Genomic DNA, 26,333 nt, shown 5'->3' on the forward strand with positions numbered 1-26,333 from the left:
GTGCTGCGTTAGGGCACCGCACAACAGAATCATCATAAATGTGTGTATCTTAAATTAGCCTTACAAATAGTTCACAACACACTTACCACCTGCACGACAATCGTAGCCCAGATTATTATCACTCCACTGCCGTGTTGCATTTTTTGTACTTCATTTTTCTCATGGCATGTCAACATTTTTAATAATTTGTGTATGTTTTTGTTCGTGTCTTATGCATCAAACTTCAGCAGCAAACAGTTCATTGCATTTTCTTTACTACTGTGTCTTAAAAATTCCAAACACTTCGGTTAGTCTGGATCATGTATAAAGACAAGTTCCTATTTCACAGGAAAAGTCATTTCTAATGGCTGCTAATGATGGGAAAACCCCAGCAGGCTGCTTTTTAAGGTTGTCAGAGCAATGGCTAACAGCTGGCAACCACAGGAATCAAGAAATGCCAAACCAGCACTTTGTGAATGGCATAAGGAAGTTACACCCACTTTGCAATAATATGTTCCTCTCTGGTGAAGTGCCAGATGGGTTTCTGCCAATACAGACATGACATACTGATCAGATCATTCTGCACAAAAACACCAGACCAAAGAAAACTGTAGTTATTAGACGGAGATAGAGGCTGGCTCATTTTATAGCTCATAAATAGAAATGAAATGTAACTTGAAGATCAGAAATGGTTCACTTAAAATGTAATTTCCACAATAAGCTTTAATCACAGCGATAAACCCTACAACTTTTGCTATTTGCAGATCGCATTCAGACCCTGTGACAAGGTAATTATGCTTTTCACTTGACTGAGTTAAAATTCATTGCACAGTTAAAATGAACTGCATTGTATAATCTAATGAAGATCGACACAACTCTTGTTTCTATGTTAAAGAAACGAATTGGTGTTTTTTTTTAAACGTGTTTGGCGCATTCACAGCAGTCGTGCATCATCATTAACCGTATCACACCTGCTCAAATTCTCTTATGTCGTGTGGTGTCTTTTGTCGTACAGGTGTACATCGTGAATTTCCTCCTCTTTGTCATCATCCAGTGTCAATAAAGTCCCAGCTCTGATGATTTATTTGCCTTCTACAAATTAATTACTAAAACTCAGTAGGTAGCCTGAGGCAATCAGAGTAATCTATAAAGCCAGAGGTGAGGCAGATGCTTACTAGTCATGCTTGTCCTATTCATCTGACAGGGTACATGGCAGAATAATGGAACCAAAATAACTGAATTAAAATATATTATATTTAAAACAATATTCCTAAAAAAACTAAATTTGGTAAATTAATATCCATGCTGGACCATGAGTCTCACCCCTGTCTGCCCTGGAAAGCAGCTTCAGTCACAGACAGATCCATCCTCGCTGTGTGCAGGAGAGGTTTTGCAGGACTTTCTTTCCTGTTGCTCTCTTGTCTGTTTCACCCAAACATTCTCCAGAGTTCTTACCCTCCATCCATCCATCTCCAGAACCCACTGAATCCCTTTTAGGGGTCACAGGGCTGGAGGAGCCAACCCAGCTAACCCAAGTCGCCAGTCTGATGCAGGGCCACACACTCATCCACAAATGCACATTTAGAGGCAATTGAGAGATACCAATTAACTTTCGAAGCATGTTTTTGGACTGTGGCTGGACACCGGAGTGCCCAAAGAAAACGTACGCATGCATGAGTTGAACCTACAAACTCCACACAAAAATTTCCCAGCCGATATTTGAACCTTCTCGCTGTAAGCGTTAACTACTACCATGCAGCCAGAGCTCTTACTCTGATCTGTTTAAATTGTATCTACCTACATTTTTAATATTGTTTAGTCGTATAGGTTTGTATATATTTTAGCACTTACTTTATCTAAATTTTGACTTTGTATATTTCTTGTAGCTGTTTCTACAAGGCAATAAAGTTTTTCTTATCCTAATTTAAAAACTAAATGCAGCTCCAGATCGATTAGAGGTTTACTTTTAGATTCCCCTATTTCACCAAAAAGCGCATGGTAAACAAAAATAATTCAAAGCAGCTATTTTAGGCTATAGTTTACAATTAAATTATCCCTAATCATTGAGTTTCGTTTGTAATGTTAAAATGACATTTTCCTTTTAGAGAGATACGAAGAATGAAAAAAGAAAACAAAAACTGCTAAACTACATCCTCCTCACTACAAAGGAATTTTTCATACACAATCTTCTGTACTACAACAGCACCTCCTAGAAGCAGGAATCCTAATTCTCAAACGTCCACCTTTTTCTCTCCCCATCTACCCTCTCCCTGCAGCATTTTCCCTTTTCTCTTCTTTCCCAGGAGACGATGCACAACAGACAGCTCTAATAAACAGTGGCGAGAAGCCTCGCAGTGGCGGCGTATGCTGAGGTGGCCGATGTGATCAATTATCGAGTGGCCGATTCTCTTTAATTAGAGGGTTTAAGTATTGAGCCGAGCCCGGGTGGGAAGCTGAGAAGCAGCATGTAAACCAACCTCATTACACTGCAGTGATTCACCTCCCAGGAGTTGAGATTCACGCAGTGTTTACACCATACATTTGTTTCTGTGGTAACATATCGAGTGGAGGAATGGCTTGGTGACAGACCCCCCTCCCACCCCCCCAACACCCAACGTCCTCAGCTCCACTCTCTCGGTTTTCTTTATTTCACTCTCCCTCCCACTCACTGTTGAAGAGGCTGTCACACTGGTTTGCCTTTTGTTGTGCGGAGTCTGGAGAGGTAGCACAATGTGTCCTAGTTAAAGCAGTGCCCCATCTGCCCGGCGTAATTAGACAATTATGCTGGAAGGATCCGTCATTAATTCCTTTGTGGTGGCCAATTTTGCTGTACAAAGAGGTCTCAGGTTTAGTTTTTCCTTGCACATCTCTGTTCATTTACCCTGGGTCTGGTTATCGTGCTCAAGTATTGATAGTGTGGCAGCTTGGGACAGGAAAATATTCTCCTGCCAATATTGACTGGTTTGTGCTGCTGTTGTGAAAAAGGCCAAGGGGACTATTGGCTGCTGTCTCCTGCTGAATAAAAATAAACAGCTAGGAAACACCTGAATGAATACACAGGCAGTTACACAACAAACAACCATAATTAATGTACTTTGGTTAGGTACACTGATTAAAAATAAGCGCCCAGTGGAATAATTCTTGAGTTGCTTCATTGGATTTGCAGAGTGGGGAAAACCTTCATCAATTTTAAAAAAGGGCAGTTGCACCGACTAAAGACCCACCAATTCAATTTCACATTGATTCATTGCATCCAAGTCATGGAGGTAATGAAACACAAAGCAAATACTTATCCGCCACTTGCCTAAGATGTGCATCTGATTTGTAGCGGATTAAATCTCTCCCTTCTCAGCCAGCTAGCTTGGTCTTTTTAGTAATCTGACAAAAATCTAGACATGTCATCTCAATAATAAACCCAAGTTGATAATATAGGCTTTCTGTTTTTGGCAAAACAGTGCTGAGACACAAAGACAGGATCCGTGGAAGTTGTAGAGTCCCAACCATTAGCTGTAAGAAGCGGCCTGATGCTTGAACCAGTTTTCTGTCACTTGGATTAGTAAATGGCATATGCGTATTTTAAATATTTTACTGAGAATTAACAAGAGATTTATTTGATTAAAAAGCTAAAAAGAAGTGAAACGGTGTGATTTCCTGATCAACTTAAACCTGATGTCAGGAACTGGTGAGGTAGGACCCAATGAAGGAGACCAAGCTTGATGCCAGAAACTTCAACATGTAATAAACAAACATGAACATGACAAAATCCATGGAGAAACAAAAAGGTGACAAAGCAGAGAAGATGACCTCACAATAAAGAACTAAAAAAACTAAACACTCAAATACACTGAAGCTAAATGGAGAAAGCTGTGGATAAACAACCTGAACCTGGTGTGAATGACAGGAGGACTAACTCTAAACAGAACATGACAAGAACTAAGTCAATGTCTCTAAAAATGCAAACCACACATCATCCACATCATGCCATGCCACGTCAGATGGGTTGTCCTGCATCCATTTTCAAGTCAAGCCATCTGCATAGTTCTGTCTATTCCAGAGGGGGAATGCTGGGGCCACATCGCCCCTAAGGAGGGTCACCGGGAACATTTTTCTTCATGTGTTCTGTCCTAAGGAGAGTCACTCAGGCTGTTGTTCTCTTGTGTCCAGTTCCTGTCTTGTTTCTGAGGATGGTCACTGAGGTCGCTCTTCATCGTTTGTCCTGGTTCTGAGGAGGGTCGCTGGGGCCGCTCTTCTTCTTGTCCTTTTCCCATGGATGGTCGTTGGTCCTTCCCCTTTGTCGTGTTTCCCTGTCCTGAGGAGGGTTGCTGGGACTCCTCCCCTTCATGTTTCTGGTCCCAGGGGAGAGTCATCCGGACTGTTTCTCCTTCTACGTGTTCCCGAGGAAGGATTTACCATGCTAACTCCTCACCTTCATTTGGCTGCAGGAACCTAAACATTTTTCTGGTTTTACTTTTGTTCTGTTGCCTGAGTTAGGTCCCCTCCTTCCATGTGAGGTATCTTTTTAGGGCATCTGGAATCTGCCCTTTAGGGAAAGGGTACTGTGAGGATTGTGCACCTTGGTTTAGATTTTTGATTATATTTACTTCGTTCTTGTCATGTTCGGTTTTGAGATGTCCTTTGAGTTGTCATTCATAGCTTTCTTCATTTAGTTAATTATCATCAAGGTACGTGAGTGTTTAGTTTTCATTTTTTCATTTTAAGGCCATCTCCTTGGTCACCTTTTTGCATTTTCTATGAGTTTAGTTTATTTATTAAATGTTAAAGTTTCTGCCACCAGGCTCTTTCATTTTGATGTCTGCACATCCATCCTGAACCTGATTTTAGAGGCTAGCTGTGAAACACAAGAAATGTGTACATCATAAACAGAAGTATGTGATAGATGGAATTATTTTACAAAGAAATAAAAATAAAAAAATGAAATGTAGTTTTAACTGTAACAACAAGATTCAAAGTGACTGGCATGTTTCTATCTATTGCAAAAAATTCATTAAAAGAGTAGATTTTTGTTTTAAAAAGTTTAAACACGTGGCTGCTTTTTCCAGAATATATATATATATATATATATATATATATATATATATATATATATATATATATATATATATATATATATATATATATATATATATATATTTTTTATTTTTATTTTTATTTTTTATTTTTTTTTAAGTAGGATGATGCAGTCGATTGCAAAGGAGTCACACATCGGTGGACATAACAGTCCTGTTTCCTTGGTAGACACAGAAACAACATGCAACACTTTGACCAGTTGAGAACCTTTATAGTGGAACAGTGTGGCTGGAAATCTAAGCCCCTACTTGATGTGCAAGGTTTGAAATTATACTTTGGGATGCTTTTTATTGTGGTTTATAGTAAGCGAAGCATGTTTTTTCATGAAAACAAGGTTGAATCACGTCTTCGTTTTCTTGTTATGAAGCATCCTGATTGGAAATAAAAATGAATCTAAAAACTGCTTTTGAGTTACACAAAAGGAACTTGACACACATATGCGGGAAGGCATCGTACAATGTAACTCAAATCTGATTAAAGCAGTGATCTAATCAGGCAAGAATTCATCTGTAAAGACAAGCAGGCAAAGAGAAAATCACTGCAGAGAATTCTCTATAATTAACAAAAATCTCACAGCAGTGCATTAAAATTCAAATTACGACATATTATCTTAATTGCTTCGGAGATGCAAATCAAAACAAGGTTAACGCTGCTCCCTCAACGTGGAGGAGAGCGTGTGGTGGGAACTTTTCAATATTCACAGAATCAGCTTGACTTGTTCGACATGAGAGGCTGTCATTTTGTAATGCTTCCCCCTCATAGGGGTGATAATTCTCGCTGAGAGCACAAGCAGGCGCCGCCGCAACAATGACAGAACAAACAACTAATTGAGGTGCATTCATTTCCTTTTATTGTATCAAACAAAAGGCGGTGACTGCTCTTCACGAAGCAACTTGTGTCCAAAAATGATGATGAAGAATATCCAAATTTCTAAAGTAAATTGAAAAAGTAAAACATGACATTTCCATATAGCTTAAAAATGGCACATGTGTGTGTTCGATACAGGAAACGAGGGAGGAAAAAGAAGTTTTCAAGAAGCTGCAACTCCCAGGGTACACAACAAATTGCATGCCATAAATTGCATCTGACAGGTGCACACTGTAACTCTGCAGACATAAGACAGCCAGATGACAGCAGGCACAAGGGGTAACAGTGACAGGAGAGGAACATGCCATCCTTCGTGGATTTATGAGATGCCCCGACTTAGGCGATCCATCAGTAACGTAGCATCGCATCAAGAATTAGGATGAGCCTTCAGATGGGTTTTATGTTGGCAACACTGTTGCTTCCAACAAAAGGGACTTTAACTCCAGTGCAGTCTTTCAATAGGAGTACTTAAGCTCTGATAGAAAGACGCCATTTCTCTAGAGGTTATCACTTTAAGGTAATTAAAGCATGAAGCCGTTTTAACTACAATCATTTCTGAAACATCAGATTCTGACAAGTGCACCGTGTTATCGCTGAGAGCTACTTGAGTTTCTTTACCGATTGGCCTTGGGATAGTGGTTACCCACATGCTGTAAATTGAGTTTCTCTTTCTCACTTTCTTCTCACCCACGGCACAAACACTTTCACAGACACGCAGTGCTTCACTGGCTGGACAGAAATAAATGGAGACCCAAGGAGTTCCCTTTGGCCCCGGCCCTTGCAGTCTATAACAGAAACGACAGCTCTGATCGCTCCTGAGAAAGCAAAAGCTGCTCAGGGATCGCTTTACAATTCTCAGGGGCTCGAATAACCTGATCTTGAACTGATCCTGTGCACTGATCCTTTGGTATTGGGTTAGGAACGTGTGAAGGGGCCTGTTGAATGAACTCGCTGGATATCAACATCCTCAGTCTATGTTGGTCCAGCCTGGCAGATTGTTTGACTTGATTAGTCTCTGCCCAAGTGTTAGACTACCCAACGCCAAGCCCTCCAGACACCCGTATCAGCATGTCAGAGGGAAAAGTGTTCCCCCCAAGTCTTAAGGTGGAGCCCATTACTCTGAGTGAGAGCACTGTAAGTTAATAGGATTTGCTCACGTTCAAAAGGACTGAGCTATTTCCTGAGGCTGTTACAGGCCGAAGCACAAAAATAAATGTTCCTTTATTCAACACTATTAAGTGCCTCCACCTCCAAAAAAAAACCAACCAACCACCACCAACTCTGACCCCAACCGTATTTTTTCTCTCCGTGTTGGGATATCTGTTTTTACATCAGAAGGTTGTGCCCTCCCTCTATTTTTCTCCTTCATATTCCCGCCCCAAGCAGCCTGTAAAAGTAAAAGGTTGGCACTTTTTGTCTAAAGAAGTCATTTGTTCAGGTGAAAATGAAACTTGCATGGTAAGCAGAAGCAGGCCTGCAGTCAGACAGGGGCAGAGGGGATTCCAGATTAATCATAGGACTATACACCACACGGATATTCATTGAGAGGTAATTGCCAAGGGGCTTTATGTAATGTATTCTCCCCATGAGGTAAAACCTTGTAGCAGGGAGGAAGGATAATAGAGTAAGAGGATCATCTAAAAATGTTTGCTGCTTCAACCTTTCACTCTGAGCTTAACCCCGACCCAAGATAGTAATTGCCGAGTTAATTGCTAACTGATATGAGGTGGAAGCTTCATCCAGGTAGATCTTGAATGGGCTTACAAGGAACCTCAGCCTGATATGACTCCTTCTGACTCATAGGTTAACATTTACATATGTGATCTCTTTAAAAGAACTTGTACGTGCTTTGCCACTGTTTGGATTGTGTACCATAATTTTTGCACCATAAGGCGCACCGTCAATGTATTATCTATTTTCAAACTTAAGTCATATAAGGCAGCAGTCCCCAACCCCCGGGCTGCGGACCGGTACCAGTCCGTGGGTCATTTGGTACCGGGCCAAACAGAAAGAATAATTAACTTACATTACTTCCGTTTTATTTATTTTGGAATCTGAAAAATGTTTTATTTTGAAAAATTGCCCGATTCTCTGTTACATCCGTCTATGTCACTCTTGACGCAGAACAAGGCGCTCTTCTCGATCAAGTGATAGGTTACCGCTAAAATAAAACCCAGGAGCTTGCAAAATGAGCAAAAAACCAACGTCTTTGGAAAGTTTCTTTGACAAGGGGAAAACGCTCAGCCAGGAGACAGAAGAGGAGCCTTTGACTTCCAAAAAAAAGAAAGCTACATTTAAAAGACAGTACTTCGTTTTTGCACCATGAGTGTGGGAAGGGGAGAGGGTGATAACACCTGTGGGATGTACAAGGATATGCTTGTCAAAATAAAAGATCAGAGTTCGTTTTGTCATGTTTCTGTTCCTCCATCGTCGCAGCATTGCTACAATAATCATTTGCCCCATTTAAAAGACCGGACCGTGAAAGCTTTGTATGACGTCATACATGGTCCGCGTCGTTAAAAAGGTTGGGGACCACTGATATAACACACACCAAGTAATGAAGCTATAGTAAACATCGGCCTCGCCAACGCATGTTTAAGCGGCCACTTCCAAGATGTGAGAAGAAATAAAAAATTGCGGTTAATAATCCAGCTGAAATTCTATGACAGCAAGTCTTCGACATTTCACACCAAGCGTTTTCCAACTCTAAGTGGCAGACATGCGCTAGGATTGGGTAGCAACAGTCCAATCTGAACACCGTATACTAAACAGGCATTTAAGAATGTGCATTTAACGTGTTCCAGAAAGCATGTTGCATGTCCGGTGTGTTCACAGTAACTCTAGAACAGGCTTGTAACACGCTGCACGTTAGCCTGGCTGGAAGCGTTAGCCACGTTAGAGTATTCACAATACCTGCGACTCCCAACCTTGTTTGCACACGTAAAAAAACAGACTGCTACCACTAAAACAAACGCTACGATGACTATGCTAACTCCCAACCTAACCCAACACTTTAAACAAATGAAAACACTGCTACACTTTAGTCACATTACAATAACACCCAACCTTGTTTGCGACTCAATAGAGCTTTGGGTACCTTTCAAAAACAAAAAAAACATCGACATCGGTAAGCAACCAGAGCTAATCCATATAAAGGTATTCTGAATTCTAAGGCACACATTTGTTTTGTTTTTTAGTTTTTTAATTGAGGCTTTTAAGCGTACCTCTTAGGTGGATAAAATACAGTTTAAAGTTTATTCATTCAATTTCTTTTCAACTTTTTTTTGTTTGACTATGGCTCACTGGTGGTATAGGACTGCTTTCCTCAACAAATGGTGCAATCTCCATACAGATAACCTGTACTAAACATAAAGAAGGGATCCATTGGAGTAATTTTGCAAAAAAGAAAAAAAAAAGTTTAAAAGTAAAAGTGTCAGATTTACCGCACGCTTTCTATCGATTGACAATTGTGCTGTTTTCCAAATTTGCTGGAGTGACAGTCGCCCACGGAAAAACCGCAGCTAGATTTATAGGTTTAAGGGCTGCAGGACTACTAAAAGATTAAGATTAAGATTAAGTAGGCTGAGGCTAGAGGGACTGGCTTTGTGAAGGGTTTCTATGACAGGGAGGTTAAGGATCTTGTCAACACTTGCCTCATTTTTCACAGCAAAGTAACACAAACGTCAAGAAGAGACAGCAGGGATGCAGCAACAGTTTATAGTGGTTTAAATTGTATTCTATTTATATAGTAACTGTGTCAACAATATAACTGCACCAGGACAGTGCAAGTGAGACAGTTTAACAGCAACATTAACTTGGATTGTTAACCTTAGTTCCCAAAGTTTGGGTATGGTGGATAAAACACAAATCTGACCTTTTGCTTTTTTGACTGGACCAAAAGTTTTAAACTGATGCTTCAGGCCTTTTTTATGTTACTATCAGATCTTGAAGAAGTAACAAAACTGCCATTAAAACACACTATGAGCTGCCAACCATTAACATTTAAAATGATAGTAATGTTAATAGAAGTACAAGCTTAGAACATGTAGGAATAAACTATGAAGAGTCATAGCTGAAGGTTTTTCCAAACTTTACAAATCGTAGAACAGTTGCAACATAAAATTCAAATAACTTAAGACTTCAAGCGCAAACCTTTATTTACTGATCAGGCGGTGTTGCATCAAGAACTTCTAAAGATTATATACACTGTAAAATGTGTAATGTCAGTAACCGTTGCTACAGCAAGAGCAGTGAAGCGCTTCTTGCACAAACTGTATGAGCATCGTCACACAGGTGACTGTACAGCTGTCAGACTGGTTGGTAAAGTGTTGCAAAAGTAGGAGATTGAGCAGAGATTTGTGAAAACCTGATGGCAAGTAATGCTTTCTTTTTTGTTGATGCAACAGCATTAAGTCATAGACTAAGAATTCACATGCGATGATGCTAACCAACTCCTAAATTCATTACTACATCCAAAAATAGGGATTTTCTATTTAGACACTTCAGATCTACTTGATCCTATTTGACAAATTTACAAGTTTGAGGTGCAGCACTACTGCAAAATGAACTCAACATCTACAATTAGTGGATAAGAAAACCCTGCTGCTTCTTAAAGCAGACCGGCAATTGTAATTTCTATGTAATAAATTAGATCTTTAATAATGGCATTTTTTGTCAGCTCCTGATTCACAACAATTCAAATAAAGAAATACTCAGAAATGCCATTTTAAGTTAAATATTTTTATATATGTCCTCTATCACGAGAAAAGTGCCACAAGAACATTTTAAAAACACCAAAAACATGATTTACATTGGAGTGTGGAAAAAACTGTGTTTTCTTGGCTACTATCCCTTTATTCTCCGATCAATTGGATTATAGAGAACCCACTCAGTGACGTCTAACCTTCCCTCATTGATCTGTCGTCTGACACCTTATATTTTGGGTCCATGATGCAACTTTTCATTCCAGTGATGGTATCTGTCCACACAGAGAGGGCTGCTTCTTTGGATCCAATAACACACATGAACAAACATCCTTTGGTGAAGAATTATAAATCTAGGTATAGATAGTTTTTCCCTGACAATTAGCTGTCAACAGACCTTCCTAAAAGACTCTGGCTGGAGAGTGCTTGCAAAAAGTAAGATTTCACTTATCCAGCAATAAAACCACAAAAATAGAAAGACTTTTGTCCAATAACCAGAGCAGCAGTTAGAGACAAGTTAATTTATGGTCTGTGCTTCTAACACTACAATAATGTGCACATTTTTTCAGCAGTTGCTTGTGTGTTCATTAAATAATGACACAATAACACAGTTTTTACAGTGCCTGCTGCACATTTTATTGCCTAATTGTTAACAGTTCCTATTAAGTGCAGCAGTTTGTCCAAGGCATGCAATTTACAGCTTTTTATGAAGAGAGATCAAATTCATGTTTAGCTGAACTGAGTTCAGCCTTAGAGTGTGGTCTTTCGCTGAAGATTTGCACAGTCTTATCTTGATTTTAGGGGGTCTAAAAAATGTTTTTAAATAGGCGAGTTAAAGTTCTGTCTCTAATCAAACAAAATATGTTAGAAATGACCTAAAGGAGATGCTTACATAAAGAAACAATACAGAAATAAAATGTTTACTGCAAGTATTGATGCACAGCAGGGTCCTGTCACTTCCTAAATATGTAATCTTAGCTCAGTCTTCATCCTGCAGGATGAATAAATAAACAAGTGAAGTATTTGATAAAAATATGATGTCTGCAGTTAAGCAGACTTGTCTGTTTTCTGAGCTTTAGTCGATAGGCTATGAGCTGTGGTTTAGCAATCAAAAGAAAAGCTGTGAATGCAGATAAATGAATTGAGCTTCCCTGTCAGGTTGAGGAAGCCCCGTCATCTGACAGGAGTTTGAAGAAGAGCCATTCCTTTATGTCAAGAGGAGCCAGATTAGGTGTTTAAGACATCTGGTTAGTATGGTGTCACGGGAACGTCCTAGTGGCAGTCACCCTTGAGCAATCCCTGGAATCACTGAAAAGATTATAACTTCTGGCCCTGAATGTACTGCATGTACATTCTCCAAGAAGAGCTGGAGGTAATGGCCAGAAAGGAGGCCTGAACACCCCCCACGCTCTCCCAAGCCAAAACTGCACTAATGAAGGTAAGAGATGGATGAACCCAATCCGCTTCCATACTTACTTTTTCATTTCAGTGACATTTCAGGTCATATGCTTATAAAAATTAAAACAATTTGACAAATAAACTAATGATGACCTGGTTCCCAATGACATAATCTATGTAATGTACTAGATGTATGTAACTAGCTGATGTGTTACCTCCGTGCTGGGACTTTGTTGTGCTGGAAATGTTTTGTTTTTATTTTATTTTATTTTATTTATTTTCTTCTACTGTTGCTGTTTGCTTTTCTCAAAATAACAATACAAAAGTGTTAAAACTAAAAAAATCATAAGTTGTTGCACTATATGAAAGATAATTCTTTACTGTCTTTAATTATTTCTAAAATATTAAATAACTTTTTAAAACAAGATTTAAAATTTCTAAATCAATTTACCAAAACACTCCTTATATTTCCTCTTAAAAATGATTTTTAAAGACCCACTCTGATAAAAATGCTGGTTTTGGTGTTTTTAACATGTCCTTGTAGGATTGTTCTTGTTGATGGAAGACATCAAAATTGCGTTTCTGTGTCTTTCTTTTTTCAAATCATTGTGAATCAGGAGCAGACACAAAAATGCATTTTGACGAAGATTGTAGTCGTAACGTAAAATCTACAATCAGCCACAAGCTCCCAGTTCCGCTCTATTTTGATCCATCTACTTGCAGACAAATAGATCCCTCTTCGTCTTTGTTTTCCTCGTCCGAGCTGACAGCTGGTTCAAAACTGTACGGCTGGATAGCTAAAATATTGATCACCATTTTTGTTGCACCGGTAATGTTAGGTTTGAGATGTGAGGGGCTGTAAGCTAGCGGGAAAGAGAGTAAACAAATGGATGATGGGAAATGAAGGAAGACTCACTTCATGCCAATGGTCCTGCCCACAACCTAAAGTCAATTTCTAATGAATTACTGCTGCTCTGCAGAAACTATGTCCAGCATAATCATTGTTAAAAGAAAACTTCAGAAAGCTTCATCCAAATGGAGTTGGGGGGACGGCCGGGGGCGCGAGACGAGCCAGAGACAGGATCCAGGTCAAGACAAGCATGACCTGTGCGAAATGTGCAAAATTAATTTGCACAAAGCACAATGTGATGACTGATCAATCTTGTGCTGTGTAAATGTACAGACACACACACAACTTCATATTGCAATTGCTTGTTTGTTGTATTGTGATTTTGTTTTTTTCTGGTTCACAGTGCATGTATGGAAAACACAATTTCAAGGTTATGTTTCAATGTTATGTAAAACTATTGTATATTATATGGTGGTCTTTCAAAAGTAATACAGTGGTGAAAAATTTGAAAAAAGTTTGAACATGTATATTTTTAAGAAAAACAAGTGAATTATCTAATAATTCAATCATTAGCTGTTAGAGGTAAGGAACACCATTTCACTAGGTTTTTGAAAGAATAATTAGTAATGGAGTTAGTGATGATATATTCACACTGCTTGTTAGGATTTTTTGGGTTTCAGACCTCTTTTAATTAATAAAACTTTCACCGGGTCAAATTGACCCAGGAACATCATCTCTGTTCTTCACAAACGAACATAACAGGAGGGTTAAATATTTTTTGTCTTTTCCTGCATTTACAATTATCCGAAAAATAAAAGAGACTTCTTTGAATCATCCAACATGGACACCTTTTTAACAGTGAGTCAAACGGTGACAGAAACCTGCATCCTTTGATGTGCAGGACGAGTCACGTCTCAACCCCTGCCGGCTCAAATCAGAAAATAGAGCACATTAAACTGTGGAGTGAGTGATGGAGAAAAAAGGGACACTTTTCTTTTTGGATTTGTTTTAAGAGCTTAAAAGAGAAAAAGAAGTGGAATATTTCACAGCAGATCTAAGCACAGCTCTCTCAGGAAACCTGAATGTCTTCAGCGAGTCAAATAGTTAAGTTGAGCCGGTGCTGCCATGAACCCGGTGGGAGAGCCTGGAATAATCTAGGCGATGTTAATGATGCAATTTATATGTGAGGGGACCGGTGTTTGGCAGGCTCTTTCCGTCTGAGCAGGCTGCACAACCCAGCGAGCTCCCAACACCCCCTGCTAGATGGAGGGGGTGGAGTAGGAGGAGGATGTCAGAGCCCATGTGAAAAGAGGGAGCGAGCGAAGCACTGATAAGAGCCATTACTATTAGTGTCTGTCTGTCACCTGCTGTGCGTCATCCAGCCTTCTCTCTCCACATGCGCCCCCATCCCCGTTGCTCCATCCCGATACGTTTTCCTGAGGCGTATCACTTTAAATTTGCACTCACCTACACATTTTTCCATCATGTCAAAAAATATACTCAGCTGGCTTGAAAACTGAGCCAAGCTGCACTTTGAAAAACTACTGCAAGCTTTGTTTCAAAACAGTTGTGAATTAGGGGATCTGCAGACAGCTGCCAGAATTTTTTCGATAAACAAAACCGAAAGAGATGAATAACCAAATTGGCAGAAGGATATTCCAGCGTTTTTCATGTTTTTCCAGGCCAACACCGAGCCTAATTTGGCATTTCATTTATTACTTGGCGCAGATCTGCGGCTCCTTAAACTTATGAACTCAGGAGAAATGAACAGTAATTGCAGGCTGTTCTTTATTTTCTTAAAACCTTTTTAACCAAAATATTTAAAGCTGTTTTTCCTCAGTTGCTATGCAACACTTCAACCGCAAGAGTGGGAGCATGCTGAGAATGTGCCAAATAAATACTTGTGCCACAGGCATTCTGAGGGGAAATTGGAGAGAGGGGCATCATTTAATAGTCAGATGAAAATGTGGAGCAGTTCTGTAAAAAAGAAAAAAGAAAAGAAAAAGTAGACACCAAAAACCCTCGCCCTTTTATTCACTAGTTACATGACCTGTGCAAACAATTGTTCCAATAACAGTTGATTTAATAAGCTACTGTTAGACCCAATCAGAGCTGATCACATTTGTGTCTTCATATTTTGTGCATTTTAAGTGCATGCAGTGCCAAGTGACTTGTGTGCAGCACATCCTCCTGTAATTTGACGTGAGAGTGCTGCCAGTTATATAGACTACTGTCTACTTCACAAGTCTTTTCAGATTTCACTCAGACTTTGCCTGGAGCTTGGGCAGCTGTACAGCAGCCAAGGCAGAAAAAACACTAGCAAACCAATGGTGCAGGCTTTCTTCCTGAGCCTGAAACCAAGGACTTAAATCAAGGACACGTTATGCAAGATATCACATTCAATCCCAGTGCCAGTCTCTGAGGCTACATGATCCACACTGAGTCTCTGTCTCTTGAGCCCTCAATGTTAATCAACAGTCTTTTCAATGCATACTTATGAGTTACAATCTACTCTACTTGCTTTCCCCTTTAGCGACTTAATATAGCTCACCTCTGATGGTAAATTACCTCTAACGGTGATGTGTATGTTGATGTGTCACCTATATGATAAACTGTGTCAGTTCTTGTTAAAGCAACAAAGTCCCCAGTAGAGCAAGAGCAAGGGAACGGATTTGTCACTTAATGGCTATGAGGGGACTATTACCAAACTACTCAATCCAATCAACTTGATTACATTTCTATGTATTTGTCAAATTTTAATACAAATTTTGTTTGGTTACAAAAACCGTTTAGCATTATGTGGGATTTAAACTCACATCGCCTGTTATATGAATGTAAGAAAGACACAGAGCCCCTCCCACCATTACTATAGTTTTCATTTAAAATGTAATGTGAAGTCGTTAGCTTTTAACTTTTTGGCTTAAAACAATAAATCCTTGGAACTTTGTATATAGTTTGGTGGAGCTGTGTCTGTTTTTTTTTTACATTTTTCACATTGCTTTGACCCTATTGTTGTTTTGTATTTGTATTTATACCTTTTTATTTTGTCTTTACACATTTGATACTTTGTTATACATCATAAAAACAGTTTGATCTTAATTTTTGTAATGGTTGGAATTTAGGTATTTGAATAGTTCAAGGTTCATTGTACATCTATTGTGTAATATAGATAAAAAATGTGCGTAAAAACTGAAAGGAGCTAGGGTTGTACCAAAAAGACAAATGTCAAACATTGCCACAAAAAACTTAATTAACAGAGCACATTTCAATTTTTAATTTAGGTCTATTCTATAAGCGTTCTGAGTGGTCTGTTAATTAAGAGTAATTTAGACTAAATCAAAAAACTTGTGTCGTTTTCTGGGACGTAGTTTCTGCAGGAAGTTCAATAGACATTTCCCTCTGAGATGTGGGCTACACTGTTGATGCTGGGCAACCCCGCCCCCCATTCCCTTTTTCTGTTGCTTAGAGCTTGGGGTAGGGAGCTTGTGGGCCGCCCAACATATTATCTGTTTCATAAATAAGCTTTTTTTCAAACACTTTTTTTCCATCTTTTCCTGATTAATAATTTGAATAAAGAAACACTCAGAAATGCAATTTTGAGATGAATTTTCTTTAGATATGTCTGCCGTAATCTAAAAAATGTCATAACAACATGGTAAAAACTCCAAAAACACAATTTCCGTTAAAACATAAAGAAAAGCAGTTTTTGTGTCTGAAATTGCTTTGAAAGAAAACTGATTCATGGATTTGATAACCTCTGATCATATTTTAACTTGAAGAAGGCCTCCTTGCATAATGTCAGTCTAAATGAGAGTGATCACACAGCTTGAGGTTCGATAACTGCTGTGGCGCAGTGTCACAATGCTGCCGAGGCGTCAATAACACAAGCACAGACGCGTGTGCACAAGTGAGCAAGGAGGAGGTTGAATGTGGAACCAACAGATCTCCTCACTTCATCATTGAGTAAATGGCACCAAAGAGATGAACTGCAACTTCCCAGCTGCCTCATGGCGGGTGACATTGAAGAGCACGCTCGAACACATCGCTCATCAAAGCGAATGAGGCGTCCTTTTGCTTCCATTGCTTGTGACCATGAAAACAATGGTAGCCACCCTCAAGTGCACGCTCGCACACCTGGAATGTCTGGAGTGAGTGGAAATAGGAACGAGGGGGGGGGGGGGGGGGGGGGGGGGGGGTTCATTTGGCTTCATGCATGTCTCGCGATAAGCTTAACAGACTGTGACCTTTCACTGCTTCGTAATGGGAAGGAAACGACAAGACCCTGGTGCTATAAAAAAGCCCAGAGTGGGTGCCAGCAGTGGTTCTGCAATTAACCTGTCTTAAAACAAACAAGAGGGTTCTGCTTTAACAACAGGCACGTACTTTAGAGGCTTGATTTCTGTGGCACGAAGCTCAAAAGGCCCACCAGGGTTCGGGTTTAAATCGGTCATTAGCGTGCTCATTTCAGCACAGCTGGGCTGCGATCTATGCAAGACCAAGCTCACTTAATCTGATTAAAAACCGCAGAAACTCAAGAATAAAGCAGCATCATATGTCTCCTAACCTCCCCAGGTCTCTTTGGAGACAAAGATGATTTCTTTTAATGCTGATCGTTAAATGTTTGAAGCAGGAAGTAAAAATATGAAGTGAGACAGAAATTATAGATGCCCCTTTTTTTTTTACTTTTGGAGTTTAAAAGCACATCCTCCTAAAAATCTCACATAGTTTGAACACAAAAGCTCCACTCTTTCTGCTTAACTGTCCTCTTTTCTCTAAGTGGTACCAGACGTAGGCATTTCTTCATTTAGTCTGTTCAAATGGAGGCAAGTTCTTTATTTATTTAACAAAGCGAGCAGTAAAAGCCAAACATTAGGTCATGGAACATTTTCACCCAGAGAAATAAGTCATTGCCTTTACGGAGACATCAAAACCGTTTTAGATATTCTCCTCCAAAATATAAGCTGGGGGGGTGGGGAGGGGGGTGGAGGAACTTTCTCCAAGTCAAGTGCTGCTGTGGGATTTTTCCTGTTATTCATATATGACTTTCAACAGAGCGCTGGACATACGTTTCCAATTAGGAGCTCGGGGCCGACAGCCGAAGCGGGGCCCCACTCAGCCGTTCGGCGACTGACCGAGGAAATGTTAAACATGCATCACAACCGCCACCGAGACAGCATATTTTTCAAAACCTTTAGCTCTCTAAACAATTAAAACAGAAAAAAAATGAAGGAAGGAAGGAAGGAAAACACAATGAATTATAACTTTTTACGACACATTTACAGTTAAAACACTCAAACAAAACAGTTTGTCTGCTTGGTGAACATTTACAAAGCCTGTTTGTGGTGAAAACTAACACAAAACGTCAATGGTGTTGATTTGTGGGGGACCTAATGAGGGTGTATGGTTTACATGAAGCACTCAGGGTAGGTTCTACTTCCCTCACAGCAGCAATAACTCCCAATGAGTCTGTCTCTGCTCAGACTTCAATCTCAGGGCCCTTAGGAGCTGTTGGAGGACTTTGATGTTCTGTCTAAATGAATTGACTGTGCTTGTTGATACGGCCCTCCAGTCAACCGACTCCCCCCTCGCCTCCACCTATTCTGTCACCTGTGATAAACACTTCAAGTGCTCGGCAGTGCCAAATTTTGAATCAAATCCTCAGAAAAGCCACACACTTTCTTCAGCAACTTTGCAAATAACAAAAAAAAAGGATACATGATTGTTATTTCCTGCCATGAAGCATCTAAGCAGGAGCCTTTTGATGTGTGAGGCTGGTTTTTGTTACCTTACAGCCCTGCAACATCAAGTAAGTAAGCCTTTATGTTGGACGCTCCTTCAGGGCATGGTGTTTGTTAGAGCCAAGGCAGAGGCAACAACTTTCTTATATTATTGCGCTTTTTTTTTTTTTTTTTTCAAAAGAATCTGAGCTGGGGAGCTCTGCATACTTGCTCGCAAGTTCACCGACTTGATCCAAACAAAGATCTGAGGCTTATTCTGAAGCACCTCTGCACAGCTAGGTGAGCCAGAACGTGTTGATATATTTACTTTGAGACCTCTACCTAGTGATTTGAATATTGATAAGTGTGGAAAAAAGAAAAAAAGAAAAAGCACAGATAAGACATCACTGTGACCCACAGATGCATATCAAACACGGCTACGATCAAAGAGTGGTTGGGGGAAACTGTACTTATCCATCTAAGCTTCTTCTTGGTCAACTAAATAAACCCAATTAGGATAGATCTTAACCCTCTGATGTTCAGGTTCACCTTGATAATGTAGGATTCTTAACTTGAGCTGCTGTTTTTAACCTTTTAAATCCTTTTGTTTGTGTTTGTGAGGGGGCAGTGGTTGGGAGCTCTCCTGGCAGGAACACCAATCCTCCCACACCCTGGGTTCTTCCCAGCGCGCGTAGCGGTTCCTGTGCAAAAGCCTCTGTAATTTCTCTGCCTCCTCCAGCAGCGATGGTGCTCCTGAGTAAACCTGCCCTGGATCGAGCATCTCATTTAGTCACTGGGCCCCTTTGATGTGGATTCAGTGCTGCGGCGCATATCATTCGCGTTTGAAGGTTTAGCTTCCACAATACAGCAGAGTTTGAAGTTTCACATATTGCAGGTGCTACAATGTGATAATCTGGGAGCCGGTTATGCATTATACATTTTTCATAAAAGAATAGCATCAAGTGAAAGTGAAAATGTGGAAAAGTCAGTGCTTCAAGGCAGATATTGACAGAAACTGGTTCTGAGACTTCAGGGTGTGGGACGAAAACACTCTTGTTATCTTGAGCGCTTCAGAATCAGCTCTACATCTTTGCTCAGAAGGGGGTAAATATCCAAATAAACTGTAGAATAACATTTGACTAGGGCCTGCTTTGCCATTATGAGCCAATATTGTTGACTTTAATGTTTCTCGGAGGGCACAGAAGCCATGACGACTCTTTCTTCCAAAAAAAGGCCAGCAATGAAAACAGAGACTCCATCTGATTTCACAAGGGAGATGGTTCGCAGCTTGGGGCAGTGTCCTCTTTAATAAAACATGACAGGTTATTGTCAATGTCTTTGTTTCAGCTAGGGAGAACCAAACTGAACATGTGTCTTTACTTTAGCTAGTTAGGACATAAAATCTGTTTTTAAAAAAATGAAGCAATTGCGCTTTTTTTGATGACAGTCAAGGAGAAAGGAGAGCTCACAGCATCACCAAAAAAAAAAAAAAAAGAGAGCTGTTTCCTAAAGAATAAAATCAAACTGACAGTAAATGTCTTTGAGTGACTGTTTTATGCAAACACTTCTGATCTCGATAATTAAACAGTGTTTGCATGGAGGTGCGTAGCTCCGTGTCTCTTTTTAGAGGATGTTTACTGTCTCTGAAGCTGGGAGATGGTGGCAGCCTGAGGGCCTGTCTGCTTTCCTTTCCCTCACTTTGCATCCATCTTCTGCTAAATACACACAACACGAGTATACATACAAACCCTCTACGCTGGTACATAAAAACATAAACACAAACACCGCAGAAAACGTAGACATCAGCCTCTCAATTAGCTCCAGCACTCATTTCCCACTCCCCTAGAAGGGAATTATTTTTCAGCTGGATGCCTCGTCTTTGTTTGTCATGAGCAGACCGAAGTCTTATCATCAGCTAATTACTGCACGTCAAATGCATAAACTTATAGCACATTAAAAAAAATAAAAAAAATCATTGACTAATCATCTAAAGTTCAGATTGTCATTTTAGATTTGGGCAATCACTTATTTCTGTTATAAGCTCACATCTGTCTAACAACCGGGGAGAATTTCAGCGTTTGTTTGATGTAATTTGTTGTGACATGTTAATTGCATCTACTTGTAATTCTCTCTAATTATTGCTTGATATGTCTCAGAAAATTAGGCCAACTCGATAACAGTGAAAACAAAAAAAAAACCTCCCCATCTTTTTTTTTTTTTTTTTTACAACAGGTTTAATTAAAAAAAGTTGGCTGAATAGCAGCTTCAATAAAAGGCTTATTATGCATTTGGTAAGGCAAAAATACACAAATGCTTTTGTGGATGCAAGTACTACAAAAAGAAGATTTAAAAAAAAAAAAAAAGAATCTAACCTGAGCAATTTTCACTGAGTTCTGGGTAGAGCCGCCAGCGTGGTACTCAACTTTATTTCTCTTGACGATTTCAGCAAACCTGAAAAAGACAGAAAAAGATTGACGTGAATGTGTGCAGATCTACAACTATGATGCTAAGTTCATACCGCCCTCTGCAACACGCATTCAAGTGACCACTTCCAATGAAAAGTCTATGTAAACCCGTGTAAACGCACATTTCGGGCTTCTGCATTCAAAACTTGTGTTCACGTGTTGCTACGAAAGTTTCTACGCAAGTTTCTACAACCATTTTCAGGCTCTACGTACAAACGTGCAGCCGTTTTGAAAGTTAAACCAGATTAACTTTGACCAATCAGGGACTCTGATTTGGTAGTGACATATGGATGCCGTCCCTTTTTTGTAGACTGAAGACCCGACTGGTTAAAAAATGGATAAGAGAGGCGATATTATTAATTACGGTTTGTGCCAGGCCAGACTTATATGTCACCAAGTCTTTCATTTATCGGAATAGAGCTGTGAAAGAGAGAGTCTGGTGCAAAATTAATGAGTTTTGGATCCTTTCTACATTTCTCACCGCGCCTCTTCTAACAAAGAGTCTCAGGTAGCAGCAGTCCTGTGTGAACATTGCATACTGCGTTCAAGAACTGGGCTTTCTATCATTTTTTAACGCGCATCAATGAAAAGTCTCTGCAAATGCACGTAAATGCGGGTTACGAGCTTCCACGATCAAAACTCTTCCGTTCACGTGCAGATTTGCACATTTTTAAGATCGTTTTTTGGGCCCGTGTGAATGTAGCATAAAGGCGGTTCATCCAGAAGTAAAGACATCAGAAATTTGTATAAGGACACCAGCAGTCTATACAATTTCCAATGCAGTTTGCGTAGATGCTGTAAAAGGCAAAAAAACAATGTTCATAAGGTAAAGAGATGAATAATGGCTAGAAAAAAAATCTGATATGGCTGAAGCTGGTCATTGACAGACACAATAAAAACATTACACCCCAGTTAATGTTTTAACAATGTACTTTTTTTCCTGTATTCTTTCATAACTAAGCCATCTGTTTCCATTTCTTTGACCTTTTCTTAGTTAGATCTCCTTTGACTGAGAAGTGGACAATTGTGTCACATAAAATGTAAGATATGTGAAATATGAAGGTGGTGTGTAAATACACGACCAAGCGATAAAAAGGAGTCAAAAGAATTTGAAATTGTTGAGAACAAAAACAAGAGTTCACAGAAAGTCTAAAGACACTGGTATGAAGAAAGAAATGCTATCAGCACTACAGAAAACTACAGCTATAGTGACATTTTTGGTCTTTTATTGCATCACGTACACCAGGTTTGTGATTTGTTTTCTCCACTTCATGAATTTGTGCAAAAAATAATAATTAAATCTTGGCCAACAAAGCATGCATAGGTGCATCAGTCAGCGCTACAAACAACCTCGTGACCTGTTTTGCACATGCCTATAGGACAATATTTAGAGCCTCTACATTCTAAAATGAGCGTGCTCAACATATGTTGGACTTTACATGGGGTCACTTAACACTGCAGAGCATTATTTTGAGACCAACACATTAACTCTTAGGTTTCAAGAAAAAACATTTCAGAAAAATATTTAGGAATATGAAACATTTGTAAGTCTTCTGCTGGTCTTTTAGTTATGATTATGCCGTTTTATAGCCAAAATGAATAAGCCCTGTCATTTACTAGGACGTAGTTTCTGCGGAGCAGCAAAAGTTCGTCAGAAATTTGCCTCTGAGTTGTTGCTTACACAGTTAGTGCTGAGTGGGCCTGCCTTCGTTTCCCATCATCTCTTTTTTTTACACTCTCTCCCACCAGCTTTACAGCCCCTCACAACCCCAAGCTCACATTACTGAGGCAACAAAAACGGCGAGCAATATTGTACATGTATGAGCCAGATGCCAGATCGGAAAAGGAAAATCAAGAAGTACATTGATCTAGTCGTCTACAACTGGATGCATCACAATGGAGCTTGTGGCCCACTGACCGTAGCACCCACGTCACTGCTACCAGTTTTGTTTTTTGTTTTTTAATTAGGACAGTGCATATTAAACAATGTTTCAGCAGCTGCTTCAACATAAATATGCCAGGGTTAGCACAGGAACTAACTTTCATCCGTTGTCCTAAGGCAGGATAAAATGTTCAACAATTACATTTACAGCACAATACAATAGCACAATATCAGTGATAAAGATATTTACAATAAATCAGGAGTCTAAAAAAATCCAAGAAAAGCTATAATATCATAAACGTCTGCAGGACCGGTTTGTTTTCAGCCATTGTTTAAGTTTTAAACTGCACTTTTTCTAAGAAATACTCAGAAACGCAGTTTCCATTTAAATTTTCTTTATATATGTCCTCCATCATGACAGAAATGTTACCAGAACATGTTAAAAACACCCAAAACATGAGTGAACAATCTCCCTGTTTAGATATTCCCTAAAATGCAGTTCAGAAGTTAAAACAAAAAGAGATTTCTGCAATGTTTGCTTGACATTTGAGCATCAACACTGCCGTGCCAGCGTTACAACCCAGCATTAAATACACAATGCAAAATAAAAGGACTTCACCTCAGAAAAGGAAATAAAATTGCCAACTTTAAAGGAATTATTTTGTTAATTGGACATCGTTTTTCTGTCATTATTTCACCAAATGTTTTTTACTAAAAAAGATGTGAGTTGTTGGCCCACAACATTAGCTACATTAGCTAAAACTTACACGAATTTAAGAACCAAGTCTTTTTATGTTGAGAAAATGTTGAAATTTTATCAAATACCTGGAACAAGTGAAATAAAATGGGAATTGGAAACAGGGCTTCCATTGGGAAACGGGAGATAAACAATTGCAGCGTTTACACATAAACCACAGAAGCACACTTGACAAATACTGAAAGCAGTTCTTTCCGTTTTTGCATTTTCCCATCATATTGTCATTTTGAACATCAATACCTTTGGCGCTTAGGCGCAACATGATGCAAAGCTGGGCTCCGCAGCAGAGGCTTTTTCCTTGGAGCCAGGAACATGAATAATGTGTATTCTCCACATTCTTCACATAAACAGTCTCCTAGTGGGCCAAGTATATAAACGTGTCCACCCTGCTAGGGTAATTGACCCAACTGCAGTGAAGATGACATGCTATATTAGGAGTTGCTTGGCTTTTTTCCCATAACTCTACATCGCAGGCTGTTCCTTTGAAGCATATTTACAACAGAGGTGCAGGGGGGGACATCACATGACATGCTAAATAGGTCAAGGTGGACCATATCATTCCCTCTGGTGCCGTGTGTAATTTCATCTTATATTTACAGAGTGGAGGTAATTGTTGTGGAAAAAGCTTGATGCTGGCTTATGTTATGTTCAAATGCATTTGGGGATTTAAAATGTATTTTATGGCTTCACTTTTAGGAGGAAAAACATATGAATTTTAATCTTTAACAGGACGTGTACAGTTTTTATAAAATCCCAGTGCCACAGACTGGATAAATCCATATGCAGAGTGCATTATGACAAACCAACATGAGTGGAAACAGGTTCAATACCTGGCATAACCTTGCTTTAACGAGGCATGGTCGAATTTTGAGTTAGTGTGAAAGTACCCACAAATTCTTCAAAGAAAGTCTACATATCGTTTCTCAAGGCAAAGGGTCTGCCCGGGGCACAATGTTCCTAATAAAGAAAAAAATACTTTCCATGCAAGTGGAAAATATGCTAAGCAAAAGAGAAAAAAAATCTTTCCTCAGACACCTGTTATGAGTCCTCGACAAAAAGGAAAAAATTTGAGCTCTGTGGATGTTTATAGCAATGAATGTAGCCGAGGGACTCTACACCCATTTCAAATGGAGGCGCAGTTTCTGAGCATTTGAACTTTTTTTTCCTCACTAGAAGTATTTGCTCCACCTTTCAGTGCAGACAGCATGGGGCCCTGCTCTTGGACGCCTTGAAAAAAAGAAAAAAAAAATCCAATCCGAAAAAGGAGCAGCTGCCCGGAGACCTTTACACCCTCAAAAATCATGTGATCCCTCAGCAGCGACACCGTAAAAGGCCCCCATGGCCATTTATGGATAGAAAATCCCTTTCCATCTACTGCAGTCGGGGCTCACCCTTTGATAGGAGTGAGCATGAGGACAGAAATTGTTTTTTGAAAAAAAAATGTCTAAAGCTACTCACCTCACCCTTTAAAACCTGTTGGTGTTGCTCAAAGGAAAAGCAATTTCAACTGTGGCGCACATTTCACCAACATATAGAGTACATGTGCTTTACAAGAGGCTGCTATTGACACCGACTGGATATCACTCTTGAAATAGTGTTTTAAATACAAACACACCAAACAACAAGTCTGCCCCAATGGTAGGGGCAGCTCACATAACTCAGAGACATTTTGGTGTTTACATTCCTGGGGATTGAACCCCCCACCGTTGTTTCCCATCAAGGGAAATATGAGAGCCTCTAAGTACTTCTCTATCCAAGAGACTCACAAGTCCCCCCTCCTCACAAATGCTTTACAAAAAAAAGGCAAGTAGACTATTTACATGAGGCAATAATTCAAGATTTGCTCTTCTAAATCTCTTACATGGAGGGCAAGGCGAGCCCATTTAACCAATCCCTCTTCATTCGCCTTTGATGTTAGCCTATCTCTATAAGACTGGATGAGTGCTCTAAAATCCCAGTCGAGTGATTTCACAGGAAGAACAAGTCTCTGTTAATCAATGGCTAGATTGGATCTGGATCCTCCAGAGTGGTCTGCCTGAAAGTCCTCCCCAAGTGTTTGAGTGCACACCGGGGTAATTCATTGTTAATGATCACCGTAGCACCCATTCTCCTACGCGCCGTTCGTTCTCATTTAATTGCCTCGTTCACATTTAAACAGCTTACAAATCACAGGGACAGGCATGAAAAACATGATCAAGCTGTCCCGATCCCTAATCAGGAGAGGATCGACGTGTCTTCGCTGTCCTCCTTTGTAGAAGGTGCGTCGGAAAAAAGCTACAGGTATATTTAAACGGATGTTTTCTGCAGAGAAATGCGGCTAAAAGGCTTCGGAAATCACAGTTTCAACATGGCCATCTGGAGTGGAGACAAGTTCCTTCATTGATTAGATTCCCCAATCAGTAAGTGCATCCAATACCAGCCTTTCGTTGGTAGTCCAGAGGCACTAGAAGGACGGATGCACAGGTAATTGTTTCCATAGGTCAGGGGGAGGAAAAACCACTCAGGGATGTGACGAAAGGGAGATGGAAAGGGTGAGGAATATTGTTGTTTTTTTCTCTCCAATTAAATTGTTTGTCAAACCCTTCACAAAGGGTTACACAGTTTATCTGTTTAGGATCAATACGCTA

General features: G+C 39.7%; 1 protein-coding gene across 4 annotated transcripts in view; it reads right to left on the reverse strand.

The window, feature by feature from the left end:
- adkb (adenosine kinase b) overlaps positions 1 to 26,333 on the reverse strand; it is a 135,909-nt gene that overhangs the window by 98,592 nt on the left and 10,984 nt on the right. For all 4 annotated transcript variants that reach the window (XM_011488215.4, XM_020711872.2, XM_020711873.2 and 1 more), the window contains exon 4: positions 20,975 to 21,053. In XM_011488215.4, the coding sequence (XP_011486517.1) occupies positions 20,975 to 21,053 (79 nt within the window). The remainder of the gene's footprint in view (positions 1 to 20,974; positions 21,054 to 26,333) is intronic.

This window comes from Oryzias latipes, chromosome 19 (assembly GCF_053564925.1).
Source record: "Oryzias latipes strain Hd-rR chromosome 19, Olatipes_Hd-rR_3.1".
In the NCBI taxonomy this organism is placed as follows: domain Eukaryota; kingdom Metazoa; phylum Chordata; class Actinopteri; order Beloniformes; family Adrianichthyidae; genus Oryzias; species Oryzias latipes.